This window comes from Panulirus ornatus, chromosome 1, assembly GCF_036320965.1.
Source record: "Panulirus ornatus isolate Po-2019 chromosome 1, ASM3632096v1, whole genome shotgun sequence".
NCBI lineage: Eukaryota > Metazoa > Arthropoda > Malacostraca > Decapoda > Palinuridae > Panulirus > Panulirus ornatus.
Genome location: NC_092224.1, coordinates 18,792,543 through 18,813,959, shown reverse-complemented (window position 1 = coordinate 18,813,959; position 21,417 = coordinate 18,792,543). Strand labels below are relative to the sequence as shown.

At 40.8% G+C, this 21,417-nt stretch overlaps 1 protein-coding gene across 3 annotated transcripts in view; it reads right to left on the bottom strand.

Annotated features, from left to right (window-relative positions):
• The window catches only part of LOC139759945 (myotubularin-related protein 10-B), a 213,650-nt gene that overhangs the window by 186,596 nt on the left and 5,637 nt on the right, over nt 1-21,417 (bottom strand). For all 3 annotated transcript variants that reach the window (XM_071682651.1, XM_071682737.1, XM_071682806.1), the window contains exon 2: nt 20,117-20,177. In XM_071682651.1, the coding sequence (XP_071538752.1) occupies nt 20,117-20,177 (61 nt within the window). The remainder of the gene's footprint in view (nt 1-20,116; nt 20,178-21,417) is intronic.

Here is a 21,417-nt window from a genome sequence, read left to right as displayed (position 1 = left end):
ACATTTAAGTTCATTAGTCTTGTATCCCTATTCTCCGTGCCACTAGGTTTCTCTATAATTACCCTTTTAACTAACAAGCACAGACCCTGTATGCTTTGGACTTTTTAAACTTTTCATCCACTGGACCATAAATTTTGCTGAGTTTTGTCTCCCACTCAATTCTCTGGGCAAGAGTTTCAGTGTCCCCATGCACCTGTCACATTGAATCAGCCATTAAAACAATACAGAGACGAGCCATGTAACATCTTTCATGTATGCTATCATACAGGGACTGAAATCACAGAAGAAAATAAAATCCTACATATAAAAGGCTTACAAAATGAGTCAAGTGCAATATTTGTGGCCTTCACTGAAACACACACAAATACCATAAGAATAGCAAGGTAGGGACCTCAAATTACAACCTGTATAGATGTGACAAGAAAAATGAAGTTGCACTGTGTACAGTAGATACTCATAATAAACGGAGCTTCTGAACTCTTCAAATGATAAAGTAAAAGCACTCGCAGTCAAGACTGAAAACCCAAACCTGGTCATTGTATTATTCTAGATACCACCTGATGCAAGTCCTCATGAATCTACAGAACTCAGAAACATACCATCATATCTCAACCTCCTTGGAAACCCAGTCCCAAATATCCTTGTCCTACAAGAATTCAATATACCATACATTAAATGCACACAGGCAGGAAATAACATTGTAGTGTAAAATATTAACAATGGAAGCAGCTCGGGAACAGCTGCAAAATAGAGAGTTATTCAGACTATGTGAAAAGTTTTCACTCTCCCAACAAATAACAAAACTAATAAGAATAAAATTCTTGATTTAATCTTCATACATAATGTGAATCTCATGTGTGACATTACCATCTCAAACATCCTATGCCCTGATCACAATCTGACAAGTAAAAATAACCTTAAATGTTAAAATGCCTCATTAGAACACCGGAAACAGTGGAAAAGTTTTCAGTAATTTCAATCTTAATAGTAAATGAGAGAGAGAGAGAGAGAGAGAGAGAGAGAGAGAGAGAGAGAGAGAGAGAGAGAGAGAGAGAGAGAGAGAGAGAGAGAGAGAGAGAGAGACACACCATGTTTTCCATTCTCAAAGATCTAGAACAATTCGTCACTTATCCCACCCATATTCCTGACTGTTGTGACCACTCTCCTATTTTCTGTTTCTCACCTGAAATTAATCCCTCTTACCACAGGCACACATTCTAGCCCTCAAATGGTTCATATGACCACACTCTCAAAAACAAATCTATCTAAATGGCACCTTCAACTCCAGCAGGCCCTTCTAAAAGTAAATGTTGGCACACTTAACAAAGATGATTGGATTAACTTAGGAAAATTCTTTTTGGACTTCCCTTTTCAGCATTTGTGACTACCCATAATCATTGCAAGTATGTTATCTGTGAAGCAAAGCATTCCTTTCATCAAGGGAAGTAAGATACTTCTCCTCCTCCTCCACTGATAGGTCTTTCTGGTCTTAAGATAACAGACTGGCTAATAAATTCTGTCGCCTTACCTTTCCTTTACTTCTCCGTTCTGACAGTACTATAGCTATTTCTCCAATTAACAAAAAACTCTGGTTCTTGTTTCTCCTCTAACTTTACCTTAGATGACTAATATTCCTTCATACTCTGATGCTCCTCTTACTAATCATATTCCCCTCCCCATAATCTCTTTTTGGACTGTCCAAAAAGCACTTCTCTCTCTGGAGACAAACAAGGTTGATGGTCCTGATGGCATCCATCCCCATGTACTGAAAAAGTATACCTTTGAACTTGCACCCATACTTGTCCGTCTCTTCTGTTTTCTTATTTATTTATATTTATTTTGCTTTGTCACTGTCTCCTGCGTCAGCGAGGTAGCGCAAGGAAACAGACAAAAGAATGGCCCAACCCACCCACATACACATGTATATACATACATGTCCACACATGCAAATATACATACCTATACATCTCAATGTATACATATATACACACAGACATATACATACATACACATGTACATAATTCATACTGTCTGCCTTTATTCATTCCCATCGCCACCCCGTCACACATGAAATAACAACCCACTCCCCCCAAATGTGCGCGAGGTAGCGCTAGGAAAAGACAACAGAGGCCACATTCGTTCACACTCAGTCTCTAGCTGTCATGCAATGATGCAATGAAACCACAACTCCCTTTCCACATCCAGGCCCCACAGAACTTTCCATGGTTTACCCCAGACGCTTCACATGCCCTGGTTCAATCCATTGACAGCACCTCCACCCCAGTATACCACATAGTTCCAATTCACTCTATTCCTTGCACACCTTTCACCCTCCTGCATGTTCAGGCCCCGATCACTCAATATCTTTTTCACTCCATCTTTCTACCTCCAATTTGGTCTCCCATAAAAATCCATTTACTTTTCTAAGTATTTCTCACATACATTCTTCAAAGCAAACACCTGATCCACACATCCTCTACCACTTCTGAAACCACACCGCTCTTCCCCAATCTGATGGTTTGTACATGCCTTCACCCTCTCAATCAATACCCTCCCATATAATTTACCAGGAATACTCAACAAACTTATACCCCTGTAATTTGAGCACTCACTCTTATCCCCTTTGCCTTTGTACAATGGCACTATGCAAGCATTCCACCAGTCCTCAGGCACCTCACCAGGAGTCATACATACATTAAATAACGTTACCAACCAGTAAACAATACAGTCACCCCCTTCTTTAATAAATTCCACTGCAATGCCATCCAAACCCGCTGCCTTGCCAGCTTTCGTCTTCTGCAAAGCTTTTAATACCTCTTCTCTGTTTACCAAATCATTTTCCCTAACCCTCTCACTTTGCACACCACCTCGACCAAAACACCCTATATCTGCCACTCTATCATCAAACACATTCAACAAACCTTCAAAATACTCACTCCATCTCCTTCTGACATCACCACTACTTGTTATCACCTCCCCATTAGCCCCCTTCACTGAAGTTCCCATTTGTTCCCTTGTCTTACTTTATTTACCTCCTTCCAAAACATCTTTAAAATTCTCCCTAAAATTTAATGATACTCTCTCATCCCAACTCTCATTTGCCCTTTTTTTCACCTCTTGCACCTTTCTCTTGACCTCCTGCCTCTTTCTTTTATACCTCTCCCACTCATTTGCATTATTTCCCTGCAAAAAATCATCCAAATGACTCTCTCTTATATTTCCCTAATAATCTTACTTCTTCATCCCACCACTCAATACCCTTTCTAATCTGCCCACCTCCCACGCTTCTCAAGCCACAAGCTTCTTTTGCACAAGCCATCACTGCTTCCCTAAATACATCCCATTCCTCCCCACTCCCCTTACCTCCTTTGTTCCCACATTTTTCCATTCTGTACTCAGTCTCTCCTGGTACTTCCTCACACAAGTCTCCTTCCCAAGCTCACTTACTCTCACCACTCTTTTCACCCCAACATTCTCTCTTCTTTTCTGAAAACCTCTACAAATCTTCACCTTCGCCTCCACAAGATAATGATCAGACATCCCTCCAGCTGCACCTCTCAGCACATTAATGTCCAAAAGTCTCTCTTTCGCACGCCTATCAATTAACACGTACTCCAATAATGCTCTCTGGCCATCACTCCTACTTACATACGTATACTTATGTACATCTCTCTTTTTAAACCATGTATTCCCAATCACCAGTCCTTTTCCACACATAAATCTACATGCTCTTCATTTCCATTTACAACACTGAACACCCCATGTACACCCTCAACTGCCACATTACTCACCTTTGCATTCAAATCATCCATCACTATAACCCGATCTCGTGCATCAAAACTACTAACACACACACTCAGCTGCTCCCAAAACACTTGCCTCTCATGATCTTTCTTCTCATGCCCAGGTGCATAGGCACCAATAATCACCCATCTCTCTCCATCAACTTTCAGTTTTACCCATATCAATCTAGAGTTTACTTTCTTACACTCTATCACATACTCCCACCACTCCTGTTTCAGTCGTGCTACTCCTTCCCTTGCTCTTGTCCTCTCACTAACCCCTGACTTTACTCCCAAGACATTCCCAAACCACTCTTCCCCTTTACCCTTGAGCTTCGTTTCACTCAGAGCCAAAGCATCCAGGTTCCTTTCCTCAAACATACTACCTATCTCTCCTTTTTTCTCATCTTGATTACATCCACACACATTTAGACACCCCACTCTGAGCCTTCGAGGAGGATGAGCACTCCCCGCATGACTCCTCCTTTTGTTTCCCCTTTTAGAAAGTTAAAAGACAAGGAGGGGAGGGTTTCCAGCCCCCCGCTCCTGTCCCCTTTAGTCGCCTTCTACGAAACATGAAGAATGTGTGGGAAGTATTCTTTCTACCCTATCCCCCATTCTGTTTATGTTCCAAATAAGAACTTTTTCTTCTTCTTAGAAGCTGGCATTGGCATATCCCATCCCAAAAATTGTGACCATTTTAACCTTTTCTTATTATTGTCCTGTTGCTTTAACATCTACTATTTCGAAAGTCTCTGAAGTCCTCCTCAACTCCTATAATGTTAAATACCTTGAATCTTACAGTCTTCTCTCTGGTCACTTGTAAGGCTTCCATGAGGTTAGATCCACTGGTGATATTCTTTCCCATCTTACTAATGTCTGGTCACCATCCCAGATAGATTTTGGAAAGTCTTGTGTAGTTGCCCTTGACATATCCAAAGCTTTCGACAGGTTGTGGCACTGGAGTCTCATCTCTAAGCTCCCCTCTTCTGGCTTCTCAACCTCACTTTGCTTCTTCATATTTAGCTTCTTCTCTAGCCAATCTATCTCCATGGTTGCTAATGGATCAACCTCCCTCCCTTTCTCCATCAACAGCATTATCCCTCAAGCTTCTGTTTTGTCCCTTAAACTTTTTCTCCTTTTCATCAAAGATTTCCTCTCTTCCACAAACAACCAAATGCACTCATATGTTGACGACTCCACACTGCATTTATCCACATCCTTCAATTCTACTCATTCTCTCACTCAATCTGCATCTCGTCTTGACACAGCTTCCTCAATAAACTCAGATTTGGACAAGATATCTAAGTGGAGTTGATGAATCTACTGAAGTTTAATGCCTCCAAGACCCAGTTTCTATTCATCTCTCTTTTGAAAACTCCTCACAACTCTCGTTTCTCCTTTGACGGATCTAAAATTCCACCTTTTGACTAAATGAACATACTTGGTATTACTGTAACATCCACTCTCTCTTAGACACCCTACATTACAGAAATAAGTCTATGAAGCTAGGAGTCCTATTTAGATATTGAAATTCCTTTTCTTTCGAACAGTTGCTCCATTTATACAAAGGATTGATTTGTCCCTGTATGGAGTACTGCTCTCATATCTAGGGATGGTAATGACTAAATAATAATAAACAAATAAATAATGACAATCACGTCAGCATTGAAATTACATGGCCATACCAATGACATCAAAATTACTGAACATCTTTAACAGCACTACCTTTTTTGATTATAGTGAGGACAGTCAGTCAGTTACTTAACCTGTAAACTGTGAAACACATCACTAGTCAGTACACGATCAACTGAGACATACATCACCTGAGACAATTTCCGTACCACTGTTTTAAACTTCACATCGCTAGTGTAGTTCTCATAAACATTCCATCATGGCAAAACTTTTGCATATACATCTTTAATCTTATAATACAATATGTATATATGTTTTTTGTGCACCAAGTTTAATAATCATAAACACATTTGTAAATTTGAACACTATACCACAGCAAAACAAAGGACAATGAAGGATTCCTTCTTTCATTTTTTCATACTTCTCTAAACATATCCCTAAATTCACAAGAATATAATATGGTTCTATTGGTTTTAATTTTCATAATTTATCATATACTGTGGTGGCTAGGTTTTCCAGAAGATACACTCATTTCTGTTGTAAAAAAATACATGTACTGCATGTCTTGCCAAAAACAGAAGGGCTATTGAGTGAAACTATAATGATTTCTTTTTTTATTCCTTCCTAAATGTTTGGTAATACATGTAATTATTACAGGTATATTTTTAGCTGTCTATCTTTTGCTTTGTTAAAATAATTGTTTAAAATATGGTGAAAATCCACAATGCAATAGACAGGTAAAATGCGAAACAAATACTTTTTGATTTAGAAAGGGTGAAAATGTTCAGCATGATTCTTATATGCAATAAAACAATCATAATATGATAACCCTATCAGGACATAACAACACATGACATTTTCTTATTCTCAAAGCAATCTTTAAGGAAAGCAATATAAAAAAGATATCGTTAAAATGAGCCTTCATGAAAGAGGCTACTCATAACAATATAAATAAAAATTTTTGTTCGAGAGCCAAAATTTTGAATTCCTTGAATTCCTCTCTCCAAAGTCATTACTAATCAGATGAAAATGGAACTTTTAGAAATTAATGAGACTGAAATACTGATGCTTGAAACATACTTAGATTACACACTAACGTGCTAAGAAATGTGATAATGGACAACAAAATTACTGGGTGAGCAATAGCCAGTCCTGTTAAGATGCATAACCCATTAACAAGATGACACATTTAGCATCTGACTAATGGGGGTTTAACTATCCAGAAGTTTGTCATGACCTCTCTAGGTAATTTGTAAGAGTTTACAATATAAAAAAGGGCTAATTTTGGTGACATAGTCCTCATAAGTTTGTAAAAAAAGTATCAAAAAAATCAAATTTCCAATAATTGAAATCAAATACAAAACTAAGTATAATTTCATTCATCCATACTTCAAATGAAACACAATTTATAATTTTCAAGAAAGTACTACACAACATGCTTTCAAATTCAAAACTTGTATCTGTTGGAGAAAATTCTTCTCATAGAAATTCATATAGGTCTATTTTCATTATCATTTACATACGATGGAACAAGTACATACAGTTTCTCAGTTCACTCAAATATATCCTACACCCATGTCCATTGTGCCAAAGTAAGCATGATGTTCCATAACATTGTCAGTGCTTCTTAATTTTTCACTCTACATACTAAATTGACTGTCAGCTGAGACTAACATTTCATTCATACATTTATATTTACAAACAAAATGACCACTACATATAATCAAAAACATTTAACACTTTACAAATTTCAGACTCAGCATGTACATATGACATACTAACATGAACATGTGAAATTAGAGTTACACAGTGGGGTCTCTGGTCATTTTCTGCACTGCCAGTTTTACAATCAGACAATAAAAACATGAGATGGCCTTCTGCCATCCTACATAATAATTATAATAAAAATAGCAAAAAGATGTTTTTTATTTCTTTCTCACAGCTTCAATTAAAGCAAACTAAACTCCATAAATTTCACTTAATTTTTTGAGGGGAAGAGTGCTTATTTTTACCCCAACTGTGCACTTTGACTTCCAGTATTTCTTTCCTGGGATTAACACTACATGAGGGGAGTGTTCTTGACTAATTTTCTTGACTAAATACCCTACTATGAGTGAATTACTAGTTACAGTTCTTAGTAATCAGTGAAAGGTTAATATAGATAATATAAAATAATTTCCTGAGCCTCACAGTAAAATAAATATACAGAGATTATATATTAGTGTGATACATCATTTTGATATATTTTATGTTTTTACATGAATACCTATAAAGCCACTTCATGAAGGTCTTCAGCTGATATATGAACAATTACTTCCTGAACAGGTCCTAGTTCAGGTGTTACCAAATTTTCAAAGGTATCAAATGACACTGCTTTATTAATGAACCGACTGTAAACCATTGCAAGGTACCACAAAAATAGTATAAAACAAAGTCCACATAACACCATACCAAAATTTGAGCGGCATGTCTGATCATTTAATTCTTTGTTTTCCTCTCCTACATTTCCACAGACACCCCCCCAGGGTTGACTGCAGAGCAAACTTGACTCTCCATCTTTATCAGCAGCTGCCTGGCCATCAATACTTCTTCGCAATTCCCTACACTCCTCTGTATTAATGCTTGGAATATACGGAAGTGAAGTTCGATGCAACTCTTCTAATGCAGTGGAACTGCGCCGCACCAGTGAAGAAGATGCAGTCTGATGAGAAGCCTGAAGGAAGTAGGCATCTTGAGTGGAGTGACGTCTCTGAGGAGCTACAGCTAATGGAGTCACCTTACACATATTCTGAGTGTTTATAGTCTTTGGGATTCCCAACAATACTCCCTCTGATTTCTGAGATTCCCCAGAAGGATAGAGAGAGGAAGAATGATACACAGAAGACTCTCCACTTTCAATTTCATTAATATTTTGACTGTCACTCTTTCGAGATGGACTTGGAGAATAAATAACATTCCAACCATGATTCAATGAAGATTTACTGCCATGTACACCGTAAACAACCAATTTTGGGGAAGGAGATGCAGAGAGAGAGGGCATGGAACCACTTTTACTTCCTTCATCTCTGCTGCTTCTCTTACTAATGGTGCTACGTAATGCAGTAACATCTAAGACCAATTCCTGCTGAGCTGGGCTTTTCCGTCTCTTTTTCCTTGTTTTCTTAGAACTATCACTTGTTTGGCTCTTGAATACATCACTTGTGGACCCGCAAGACAACTGAGATAAACTCAAATTCTCTTGCCCGCTTGTTGGTATTGTAATACTCTTCAGAGCAAGTGGTAAGTGTACCTCAGATATGCCAGTCGGTGATAAGGATCTTCTTCTATGTTTGCCATGAAGATGTTTTTCAGGAGCCCTTAGATGGGGGCTATTAAGCTCCTTAATTTTATCCTTATCATGCTCAGTAATGACATTCTCATTAATACATTCAACATCTGTCATGACTGACTGATCTGAAGCCTACTGCAACACTTTTCAGATAAAGTTACTGCTTTGTATTTGCTGTACACCAGTAGTGCAATGTAATTTAGAATGAGAAATTTCTCATTCAGTGCCCAGTGGGCTCCGTTTATTAGAATTCTGCACTAAGCTTCCCAAATGCATCTAACCATGTCCATGAATGATCAACCAATATATGAGCATATATTCTTTCATGTTTACAACTATGATTCTTATTTTTCATAACCATAATCAACTGGTTTTCACAGACACTAATCATATCAACATTATGTCTGTAGCAAGGATATCCAAGGAAAAACTGATTATCAATACTCTTTAAGTAGTCCCATTGACAGTCATTCTTGAAACAATCCAAAACTGTTGCACTAAAGATCAGAAAAAGTACACTGATTCTTATCTAATTTCCTTCACATGTCTTTCAGGGCAATTCCTAAAACTGCTATATAACACAAGCACGTTAAAAGTGACAGTCTTTCACAGCATCTTCGTATTAATTTTTGTCATTTACATCGCAAAGCACTCACACAAAACAGGCTTGTTACCACTTGAGGGCATGGAAACGTTTGTATTCAACAGCCAAAAACACAACAAACATTATAGCTGTTGCAATTGTAGCAATTACAGTGTAAACACAGTACATCCTTATGGAGAGGTGGCCATTTCTCACACAAATCAATGCACACATAAATAATTCCTCACTATCCTCAAAAATAACTGAATGATGTACTTTTCTGCAGTAATATTGGAAACACCATGATATCAGTGTTAGAACAGCAGCAGGAGCATTGAGAATGGCAGTGAGATACACAGTGAACCTCTTGTGAAGCCCCACAATTATCGCTCTTCCCCACAAGTCTGTAGGTCACTATACTAATAATAGCCTTCCATGGCACCAGAGCCCTAACACAAATTCTACTGTTATATAATCTCAAAAGAATTATATATATTCTCTTTATTTTATTTATTTTGTTTTGTCGCTGTCTCCCGCGTTTGCGAGGTAGCGCAAGGAAACAGACGAAAGAATGGCCCAACCCACTCCCATACACAAGTATATACATACAAGTCCACACACGCAAATATACATACCTATACATCTCAATGTACACATATATATACACACACAGACACATACATATATACCCATGCACACAATTCACACTGTCTGCCTTTTATTCATTCCCATCACCACCTCGCCACACATGGAATACCATCCCCCTCTCCCCTCATGTGTGCGAGGTAGCGCTAGGAAAAGACAACAAAGGCCCCATTCGTTCACACTCAGTCTCTAGCTGTCATGCAATAATGCCCGAAACCACAGCTCCCTTTCCACATCCAGGCCCCACACAACTTTCCATGTTTATCCCAGACGCTTCACATGCCCTGATTCAATCCACTGACAGCACGTCAACCCCGGTATACCACATTGATCCAATTCACTCTATTCCTTGCATGCCTTTCACCCTCCTGCATGTTCAGGCCCTGATCACTCAAAATCTTTTTCACTCCATCTTTCTGCCTCCAGTTTGGTCTCCCACTTCTCCTCGTTCCCTCCACCTCCGACACATATATCCTCTTGGTCAATCTTTCCTCACTCATTCTCTCCATGTGCCCAAACCATTACAAAACACCCTCTTCTGCTCTCTTAACCACGCTCTTTTTATTTCCACACATCTCTCTTACCCTTATATTACTTACTCGATCAAACCATATATATATATATATATATATATATATATATATATATATATATATATATATATATATATATATATATATATATATTCTTTTTTTTTTTATTATACTTTGTCACTGTCTCCTGCGTTTGCGAGGTAGCACAAGGAAACAGACGAAAGAAATGGCCCAACCCCCCCCATACACATGTATATACATACGTCCACACACGCAAATATACATACCTACACAGCTTTCCATGGTTTACCCCAGACGCTTCACATGCCTTGATTCAATCCACTGACAGCACGTCAACCCCGGTATACCACATCGCTCCAATTCACTCTATTCCTTGCCCTCCTTTCACCCTCCTGCATGTTCAGGCCCCGATCACACAAAATCTTTTTCACTCCATCTTTCCACCTCCAATTTGGTCTCCCTCTTCTCCTCGTTCCCTCCACCTCCGACACATATATCCTCTTGGTCAATCTTTCCTCACTCATTCTCTCCATGTGCCCAAACCACTTCAAAACACCCTCTTCTGCTCTCTCAACCACGCTCTTTTTATTTCCACACATCTCTCTTACCCTTACGTTACTCACTCGATCAAACCACCTCACACCACACATTGTCCTCAAACATCTCATTTCCAGCACATCCATCCTCCTGCGCACAACTCTATCCATAGCCCACGCCTCGCAACCATACAACATTGTTGGAACCACTATTCCTTCAAACATACCCATTTTTGCTTTCCGAGATAATGTTCTCAACTTCCACACATTCTTCAAGGCCCCCAGAATTTTTGCCCCCTCCCCCACCCTATGATCCACTTCCGCTTCCATGGTTCCATCCGCTGCCAGATCCACTCCCAGATATCTAAAACACTTCACTTCCTCCAGTTTTTCTCCATTCAAACTCACCTCCCAATTGACTTGACCCTCAACCCTACTGTACCTAATAACCTTGCTCTTATTCACATTTACTCTTAACTTTCTTCTTCCACACACTTTACCAAACTCAGTCACCAGCTTCTGCAGTTTCTCACATGAATCAGCCACCAGCGCTGTATCATCAGCGAACAACAACTGACTCACTTCCCAAGCTCTCTCATCCCCAACAGACTTCATACAGAGAGAGAGAGAGAGAGAGAGAGAAAGAGAGAGAGAGAGAGAGAAGAGGTACTAAAATCTTTGCGGAAGATGAAAGCTGGCAAGGCAGTAGGTTTGGATGGTATTGCAGTGGAATTTATTAAAAAAGGGGGTAACTGTATTGTTGACTAGTTGGTAAGGTTATTCAATGTATGTATGATTCATGGTGAGGTGCCTGAGGATTGGCGGAATGCTTGCATAGTGCCATTGTACAAAGGCAAAGGGGAGTGCTCAAATTACAGAGGTGTAAGTTTGCTGAATATTCCTGGGAAATCATATGGGAGGGTATTGATTGAGAGGGTGAAGGCATGAACAGAGCATCAGATTGGGGAAGAGTAGTGTGGTTTCAGAAGTGGTAGAGGATGTGTGGATCAGGTGTTTGCTTTGAAGAATGTATGTGAGAAATACTTAGAAAAGCAAATGGATTTTTATGTAGCATTTATGGATCTGGAGAAGGCATATGATAGAGTTGATAGAGATGCTCTGTGGAAAGTATTAAGAATATATGGTGTGGGAGGCAAGTTGTTAGAAGCAGTGAAAAGTTTTTATCGAGGATGTAAGGCATGTGTATATGTAGGAAGAGAGGAAAGTGATTGGTTCTCAGTGAATGTAGGTTTGCAGCAGGGGTGTGTGATGTCTCCATGGCTGTTTTATTTGTTTATGGATGGGGTTGTTAGGGAGGTGAATGCAAGAGTTTTGGAAAGAGGGGCAAGTATGCAGTCTGTTGTGGATGAGAGAGCTTGGGAAGTGAGTCAGTTGTTGTTCGCTGATGCTACACCGCTGGTGGCTGATTCATGTGAGAAACTGCAGAAGCTGGTGACTGAGTTTGGTAAAGTGTGTGAAAGAGGAAAGTTAAGAGAAAACGTAAACAAGAGCAAGGTTATTAGGTGCAGTAGGGTTGAGAGTCAAGTCAATTGGGAGGTAAGTTTGAATGGAGAAAAACTGGAGGAAGTAAAGTGTTTTAGATATCTGGGAGTGGATCTGGCAGCGGATGGAACCATGGAAGCGGAAGTGAATCATATGGTGGGGGATGGGGCGAAAATTCTGGGAGCCTTGAAGAATGTTTGGAAGTCGAGAACATTATCTCGGAGAGCAAAAATGGGTATGTTTGCAGGAATAGTGGTTCCAACAATGTTGTATGATTGCGAAGAGTGGGCTATGGATAGAGTTCTGCGCAGGAGGGTGGATGTGCTGGAAATGAGATGTTTGAGGACAATATGTGGTGTGAGGTGGTTTGATCGAGTAAGTAATAATAGGGTGAGAGAGATGTGTGGAAATAAAAAGAGTATGGCTGAGAGAGCAGAAGAGGGTGTTTTGAAATGGTTTGGTCACATAGAGAGAATGAGTGAGGAAAGATTGACCAAGAGGATATATGTGTCGGGTGGAGGGAACGAGGAGAAGTGGGAGACCAAATTGGAGGTGGAAAGATGGAGTGGAAAAGATTTTGAGTGATTGGGGCCTGAACATGCTGGAGGGTGAAAGGCGTGCAAGGAATAGAGTGAATTGGAACGATGTGGTATACCGGGGTCGACGTGCTGTCAATGGATTGAATCAGGGCATGTGAAGCATCTGGGGTAAACCATGGAAAGTTGTGTGGGGCCTGGATGTGGAAAGGGAGCTGTGGTTTCAGTGCATTGTTACATGACAGCTAGAGACTGAGTGTGAACAAATGTGGCCTTTGTTGTCTTTCCTAACACTACCCCGCACACATGAGGGGGAAGGGTGTTGTTATTCCAGGTGTGGTGGGGTGGCGATGGGAATGAATAAAGGCAGACAGTATGAATTATGTACATGTGTATATATGTATATGTCTGTGTGGGTATATATATATGTATACATTGAGATGTATAGGTATGTATATTTGCGGGTGTGGACGTGTATGTATATACATGTGTATGTGGGTGGGCTGGGCCATTCTTTCATCTGTTTCCTTGCGCTACCTCGCTAATACGGGATACAGCGACAACCCAAAATAACAAATATATATATTTGTTATTGGGGAGGTGATAACAAGTAGTGGTGATGTGAGAAGGAGATGGAGTGAGTATTTTGAAGGTTCGTTGAATGTGTTTGATGATAGAGTGGCAGATATAGGGTGTTTTGGTCGAGGTGGTGTGCAAAGTGAGAGGGTTAGGGAAAATGATTTGGTAAACAGAGAAGAGGTAGCAAAAACTTTCAAGAAGATGAAAGCTGGCAAGGCAGCAGGTTTGGATGGTATTGCAGTGGAATTTATTAAAAAAGGGGGTGACTGTATTACTGACTGGTTGGTAAGGTTATTTAATGTATGTATGACTCCTGGTGAGGTGCCTGAGGATTGGCGGAATGCGTGCATAGTGCCATTGTACAAAGGCAAAGGGGATATGAGTGAGTGCTTAAATTACAGAGGTGTAAGTTTGCTGAATATTCCTGGGAAATCATATGGGAGGGTATTGATTGAGAGGGTGAACGCATGAACAGAGCATCAGATTGGGGAAGAGTAGTGTGGTTTCAGAAGTGGTAGAGGATGTGTGGATCAGGTGTTTGCTTTGAAGAATGTATGTGAGAAATACTTAGAAAAGCAAATGGATTTTTATGTAGCATTTATGGATCTGGAGAAGGCATATGATAGAGTTGATAGAGATGCTCTGTGGAAAGTATTAAGAATATATGGTGTGGGAGGCAAGTTGTTAGAAGCAGTGAAAAGTTTTTATCGAGGATGTAAGGCATGTGTATATGTAGGAAGAGAGGAAAGTGATTGGTTCTCAGTGAATGTAGGTTTGCAGCAGGGGTGTGTGATGTCTCCATGGCTGTTTTATTTGTTTATGGATGGGGTTGTTAGGGAGGTGAATGCAAGAGTTTTGGAAAGAGGGGCAAGTATGCAGTCTGTTGTGGATGAGAGAGCTTGGGAAGTGAGTCAGTTGTTGTTCGCTGATGATACAGCGCTGGTGGCTGATTCATGTGAGAAACTGCAGAAGCTGGTGACTGAGTTTGGTAAAGTGTGTGAAAGAGGAAAGTTAAGAGAAAACGTAAACAAGAGCAAGGTTATTAGGTGCAGTAGGGTTGAGAGTCAAGTCAATTGGGAGGTAAGTTTGAATGGAGAAAAACTGGAGGAAGTAAAGTGTTTTAGATATCTGGGAGTGGATCTGGCAGCGGATGGAACCATGGAAGCGGAAGTGAATCATATGGTGGGGGATGGGGCGAAAATTCTGGGAGCCTTGAAGAATGTTTGGAAGTCGAGAACATTATCTCGGAAAGCAAAAATGGGTATGTTTGCAGGAATAGTGGTTCCAACAATGTTGTATGATTGCGAAGAGTGGGCTATGGATAGAGTTCTGCGCAGGAGGGTGGATGTGCTGGAAATGAGATGTTTGAGGACAATATGTGGTGTGAGGTGGTTTGATCGAGTAAGTAATAATAGGGTGAGAGAGATGTGTGGAAATAAAAAGAGTATGGCTGAGAGAGCAGAAGAGGGTGTTTTGAAATGGTTTGGTCACATAGAGAGAATGAGTGAGGAAAGATTGACCAAGAGGATATATGTGTCGGGTGGAGGGAACGAGGAGAAGTGGGAGACCAAATTGGAGGTGGAAAGATGGAGTGGAAAAGATTTTGAGTGATTGGGGCCTGAACATGCTGGAGGGTGAAAGGCGTGCAAGGAATAGAGTGAATTGGAACGATGTGGTATACCGGGGTCGACGTGCTGTCAATGGATTGAATCAGGGCATGTGAAGCATCTGGGGTAAACCATGGAAAGTTGTGTGGGGCCTGGATGTGGAAAGGGAGCTGTGGTTTCAGTGCATTGTTACATGACAGCTAGAGACTGAGTGTGAACAAATGTGGCCTTTGTTGTCTTTCCTAACACTACCCCGCACACATGAGGGGGAAGGGTGTTGTTATTCCAGGTGTGGTGGGGTGGCGATGGGAATGAATAAAGGCAGACAGTATGAATTATGTACATGTGTATATATGTATATGTCTGTGTGGGTATATATATATGTATACATTGAGATGTATAGGTATGTATATTTGCGGGTGTGGACGTGTATGTATATACATGTGTATGTGGGTGGGCTGGGCCATTCTTTCATCTGTTTCCTTGCGCTACCTCGCTAATACGGGATACAGCGACAACCCAAAATAACAAATATATATATTTGTTATTGGGGAGGTGATAACAAGTAGTGGTGATGTGAGAAGGAGATGGAGTGAGTATTTTGAAGGTTCGTTGAATGTGTTTGATGATAGAGTGGCAGATATAGGGTGTTTTGGTCGAGGTGGTGTGCAAAGTGAGAGGGTTAGGGAAAATGATTTGGTAAACAGAGAAGAGGTAGTAAAAGCTTTGTGGAAGATGAAAGCTGGCAAGGCAGCAGGTTTGGATGGTATTGCAGTGGAATTTATTAAAAAAGGGGGTGACTGTATTACTGACTGGTTGGTAAGGTTATTTAATGTATGTATGACTCCTGGTGAGGTGCCTGAGGATTGGCGGAATGCGTGCATAGTGCCATTGTACAAAGGCAAAGGGGATATGAGTGAGTGCTTAAATTACAGAGGTATAAGTTTGTTGAGTATTCCTGGTAAATTATATGGGAGGGTATTGATTGAGAGGGTGAAAGCATGTACAGTGAATCAGATTGGGGAAGAGCAGTGTGGTTTCAGAAGAGGTAGAGGATGTGTGGATCAGGTGTTTGCTTTGAAGAATGTATGTGAGAAATACTTAGAAAAGCAAATGGATTTTTATGTAGCATTTATGGATCTGGAGAAGGCATATGATAGAGTTGATAGAGATGCTCTGTGGAAGGTATTAAGAATATATGGTGAGGGAGGCAAGTTGTTAGAAGCAGTGAAAAGTTTTTATCGAGGATGTAAGGCATGTGTACGTGTAGGAAGAGAGGAAAGTGATTGGTTCTCAGTGAATGTAGGTTTGCAGCAGGGGTGTGTGATGTCTCCATGGTTGTTTAATTTGTTTATGGATGGGGTTGTTAGGGAGGTGAATGCAAGAGTTTTGGAAAGAGGGGCAAGTATGAAGTCTGTTGGGGATGAGAGAGCTTGGGAAGTGAGTCAGTTGTTGTTCACTGATGATACAGCGCTGGTGGCTGATTCATGTGAGAAACTGCAGAAGCTGGTGACTGAGTTTGGTAAAGTGTGTGAAAGAAGAAAGTTAAGAGTAAATGTGAATAAGAGCAAGGTTATTAGGTACAGTAGGGTTGAGGGTCAAGTCAATTGGGAGGTAAGTTTGAATGGAGATAAACTGGAGGAAGTAAAGTGTTTTAGATATCTGGGAGTGGATCTGGCAGCGGATGGAACCATGGAAGCGGAAGGGGATCATAGGGTGGGGGAGGGGGCGAAAATTCTGGGAGCCTTGAAGAATGTGTGGAAGTCGAGAACATTATCTCGGAAAGGAAAAATGGGTATGTTTGAAGGAATAGTGGTTCCAACAATGTTGTATGGTTGCGAGGCGTGGGCTATGGATAGAGTTGTGCGCAGGAGGATGGATGTGCTGGAAATGAGATGTCTGAGGACAATGTGTGGTGTGAGGTGGTTTGATCGAGTAAGTAACGTAAGGGTAAGAGAGATGTGTGGAAATAAAAAGAGCATGGTCGAGAGAGCAGAAGAGGGTGTTTTGAAATGGTTTGGGCGCATGGAGAGAATGAGTGAGGAAAGATTGACCAAGAGGATATATGTGTCGGAGGTGGAGGGAACGAGGAGAAGTGGGAGACCAAATTGGAGGTGGAAAGATGGAGTGAAAAAGATTTTGTGTGATCAGGGCCTGAACATGCAGGAGGGTGAAAGGAGGGCAAGGAATAGAGTGAATTGGATCGATGTGGTATACCGGGGTTGACGTGCTGTCAATGGATTGAATCAGGGCATGTGAAGCATCTGGGGTAAACCATGGAAAGCTGTGTAGGTATGTATATTTGTGTGTGGACGTATGTATATACATGTGTATGGGGGGGTGGGTTGGGCCATTTCTTTCGTCTGTTTCCTTGCGCTACCTCGCAAACGTGGGAGACAGCGACAAAGCAAAAAAAAAAAAAAATATGTATACATATATATGTTTTTTTTCATCATTTTCTTTGTCGCTGTCTCCTGCGTTAGCGAGGTAGCACAAGGAAACAGACGAAAGAATGGCCCAACCCACCCACATACACATGTATATACATACACGTCCACACATGCAAATATACATACCTATACATCTCAACGTATACATACATATACACACACAGACATATACATATATACACATGTACATAATTCATACTGTCTGCCTTTATTCATTCCCATCGCAATCATGCGATACCTGAAATAACAACACCCTTCCCCTGCATGTGCACGAGGTAAGGCTAGGAAAAGACAACAAAGGCCACATTTGTTCACACTCAGTCTCTAGCTGTCATGTATAATGCAACGAAAGCACAGCTCCCTTTCCATATCCAGGCCCTACAAAACTTTCCATGGTTTACCCTAGATGCTTCACATGCCCTGGTTCAATCCACTGACAGCACCTCGACCCCAGTATACCACATCGTTCCAATTCACTCTATTCCTTGCACGCCTTTCACCCTCCTGCATGTTCAGGCCCCAATCACTCAAAATCTTTTTCACTCCATCTTTCCACCTCCAATTTGGTCTCCCACTTCTCCTCATTCCCTCCTCCTCTGACACGTATATCCTCCTGGTCAATCCTTCCTCACTCATTCTCTTAATGTGACCAAAACATTTCAGAGTAATGAAAGAGTAAGAGAGATGTGTGGAAATAAAAAAGTGTAGTTGAGAGAGCAGAAGAGGGTGTTTTGAAATGGTTTGGTCACATGGAGAGAATGAGCGCCTTTCACCCTCCTGTATGTTCAAGACCCGATCGTTCAAAATCTTTTTCACTCCATCCTTCCACCTCCAATTTGGTCTCCCACTTCTCCTCGTTCCCTCCACCTCTGACACATATATCCTCTTTGTCAGTCTTTCCTCACTCATTCTCTCCATGTGACCAAACCATATTAATACACCCTCCTCTGCTCTCTCAACCACACTCTTTTTATTACCAGACATCTCTCTTACCCTATTATTACTTACTCGATCAAACCACCTCACACCACATATTGTCCTCAAGCATCTCATTTCCAGCACATCCATCCTCCTCCACACAACTCTATCTATAGCCCACACCTCGCAACCATATGGCACTGTTGGAACCACTATTCCTTCAAACATACTCATTTTTGCTTTCCGAAATAATGTTCTCGACTTCCACACATTTCTCAACACTCCCAGAACATCCGCCCCCTCCCCCACCCTATGATTCACTTCCGCTTCCACGGTTCCATCTGCTGCCAGATCCACTCCCAGATATCTAAAACACTTCACTTCCTCCAGTTTTTCTCCATTCAAACTTACCTCTCAGTTAACTTGTCCCTCAACCCTACTGTACCTAGTAACCTTGCTGTTATTCACATTTACTCTCAGATTTCTTCTTTCACATGCTTTTCCAAACTCGGTCACCAGCTTCTGCAGTTTCTCACCCAAATCAGCCATCAGCGCTGTATCATCAGCAAACAACAACTGATTCACTTCCCAAGCTCTCTCATCCACAACAGACTGCATACTTGCCCCTCTTTGCAAAACTCTTGCATTCACCTCCCTAACAACCCCATCCATAAACAAATTCAGCAACCATGGAGACATCACACACCCCTGCTGCAAACCTACATTCACTGAAAACCAATCACTTTCCTCTCTTCCTACACGTACACATGCCTTACATCATCGATAAAAACTTTTCACTGCTTCTAACAACTTACTTACCACACCATATATTCTTAATGCCTTCCACATAGCATCTCTATGAACTCTATCATATGCCTTCTCCATATTCATAAATGCTACATACAAATTCATTTGCTTTTCTAAGGATTTCTCACACACATTTTTCAAAGCAAACACCTGATCCACACATCCTCTACCACTTCTGAAACCACACTGCTCTTCCCAAATCTGATGCTCTGTACATGCCTTCACCCTCTCAATATAATTTCCCAGGAATACTCAACAAACTTATACCTCTGTAATTTGAGCACTCACTCTTATCCCCATTGTCTTTGTACAATGGCACTATGCAAGCACTCCGCCAGTCTTCAGGCACCTAACCATGAGTCATACTTACATTAAATAACCTTACCAACCAGTCAACAATACAGTCACCCCTTTTTTTTAATAAATTCCAGTGCAATACCATCCAAACCCGCTGCCTTGCCGGCTTTCATCTTTCGCAAAGCTTTTACTACCTCTTCTCTGTTTACCAAATCATTCTCCCTAATTTTCTACACACAAAAATAAATTTTCCTATCTTTCATATCAAAAACTAAAAGAGATTCTGAATCAAAGAATGCCCACTTGAAACTATGAGAACATTTCAGGTTTTGGAAGTGCCACTACTGATTACTAACCTGGGAGAAGTTGTGGCTCAGCTTTTCCATATTCAATTTCTTCAGGAACATCTATAGGCCTCTGTAATAATGAACATAAGAATCAACATATTTCCTGACCATGAGCAAACATACCTTTCAAAATAAAGTCAGCCATTTAGACAATTCAAACATTTAGAAGCAACTCCATAGTCTCATCATGCCTGCATGCTTTAAGTTTGTTTGGCCATTAACCCATTTACTGCAGCTAGGGAAAAAAAAGCTTGACATCTTTTTTGTTTACTGTGGCTGGAGCACATACTGCTTGATAATTTTTCCTCTGTTCACTGCATCTAGGGAATATAAATACTACAGTTCATGCTCGTAGTGCACTTTTTCTCCAGGCAATAAAGTGAAAAATTTTTTTCCATACACTGGTTAGTATAAGTACAGATGTCAAGGAAGCCTGTATGAGATCTGTGCTTTCATGTCATGAAATTATTTTTGAAGGTGTATAACTTAAAAGATAAGAGTTTTGGAGAGAGGGGAAAGTATGCAGTCTGTTGTGGATGAGAGAGCTTGGAAAGAGAGATAGTTGTTGTTCGCTGATGATACAGCGCTGGTGGCTGATTCGGGTGAGAAACTGCAGAAGCTGGTGACTGAGTTTGGCAAAGTGTGTGCAAGAAGAAAGCTGAGAGTAAATGTGAATAAAAGAAAGGTCATTAGGTACAATAGGGTAGAGGGACAAGTCAACTGGGAGGTAAGTTTGAATGGAGAAAAACTGGAGGAAGTGAAGTGTTTTAGATATCTGGGAGTGGATTTGGCAGCGGATGGAACCATATTAGCGGAAGCGAGTCACAGGGTGGGGCAGGGGGTGAAAATTCTGGGAGTGTTGGAAAATGTGTGGAAGGCAAGAACATTATCTTGGAAAGCAAAAATGGGTATGTTTGAAGGAATAGTGGTTCCAACAATGTTCTATGGTTGCGAGGCGTGGGCTATGGATAGAGTTGTGCGCAGGAGGGTGGATGTGCTGGAAATGAGATGTTTGAGGACAATGTGTGGTGTGAGGTGGTTTGATCGAGTAAGTAATGTAAGGGGAAGAGAGATGTGTGAAAATAAAAAGAGCGTGGTTGAGAGAGCAGAAGAGGGTGTTTTGAAATGGTTTGGGCACATGGAGAGAATGAGTGAGGAAAGATTGACCAAGAGGATATATGTGTCAGAGGTGGAGGGAACGAGGAGAAGTGGGAGACCAAATTGGAGGTGGAAAGAACATCTTTTTATTCCCCCTAAGATTTAATGATACTCTCTCACCTTAACTCTCATTTGCCCTCTTTTTCACCTCT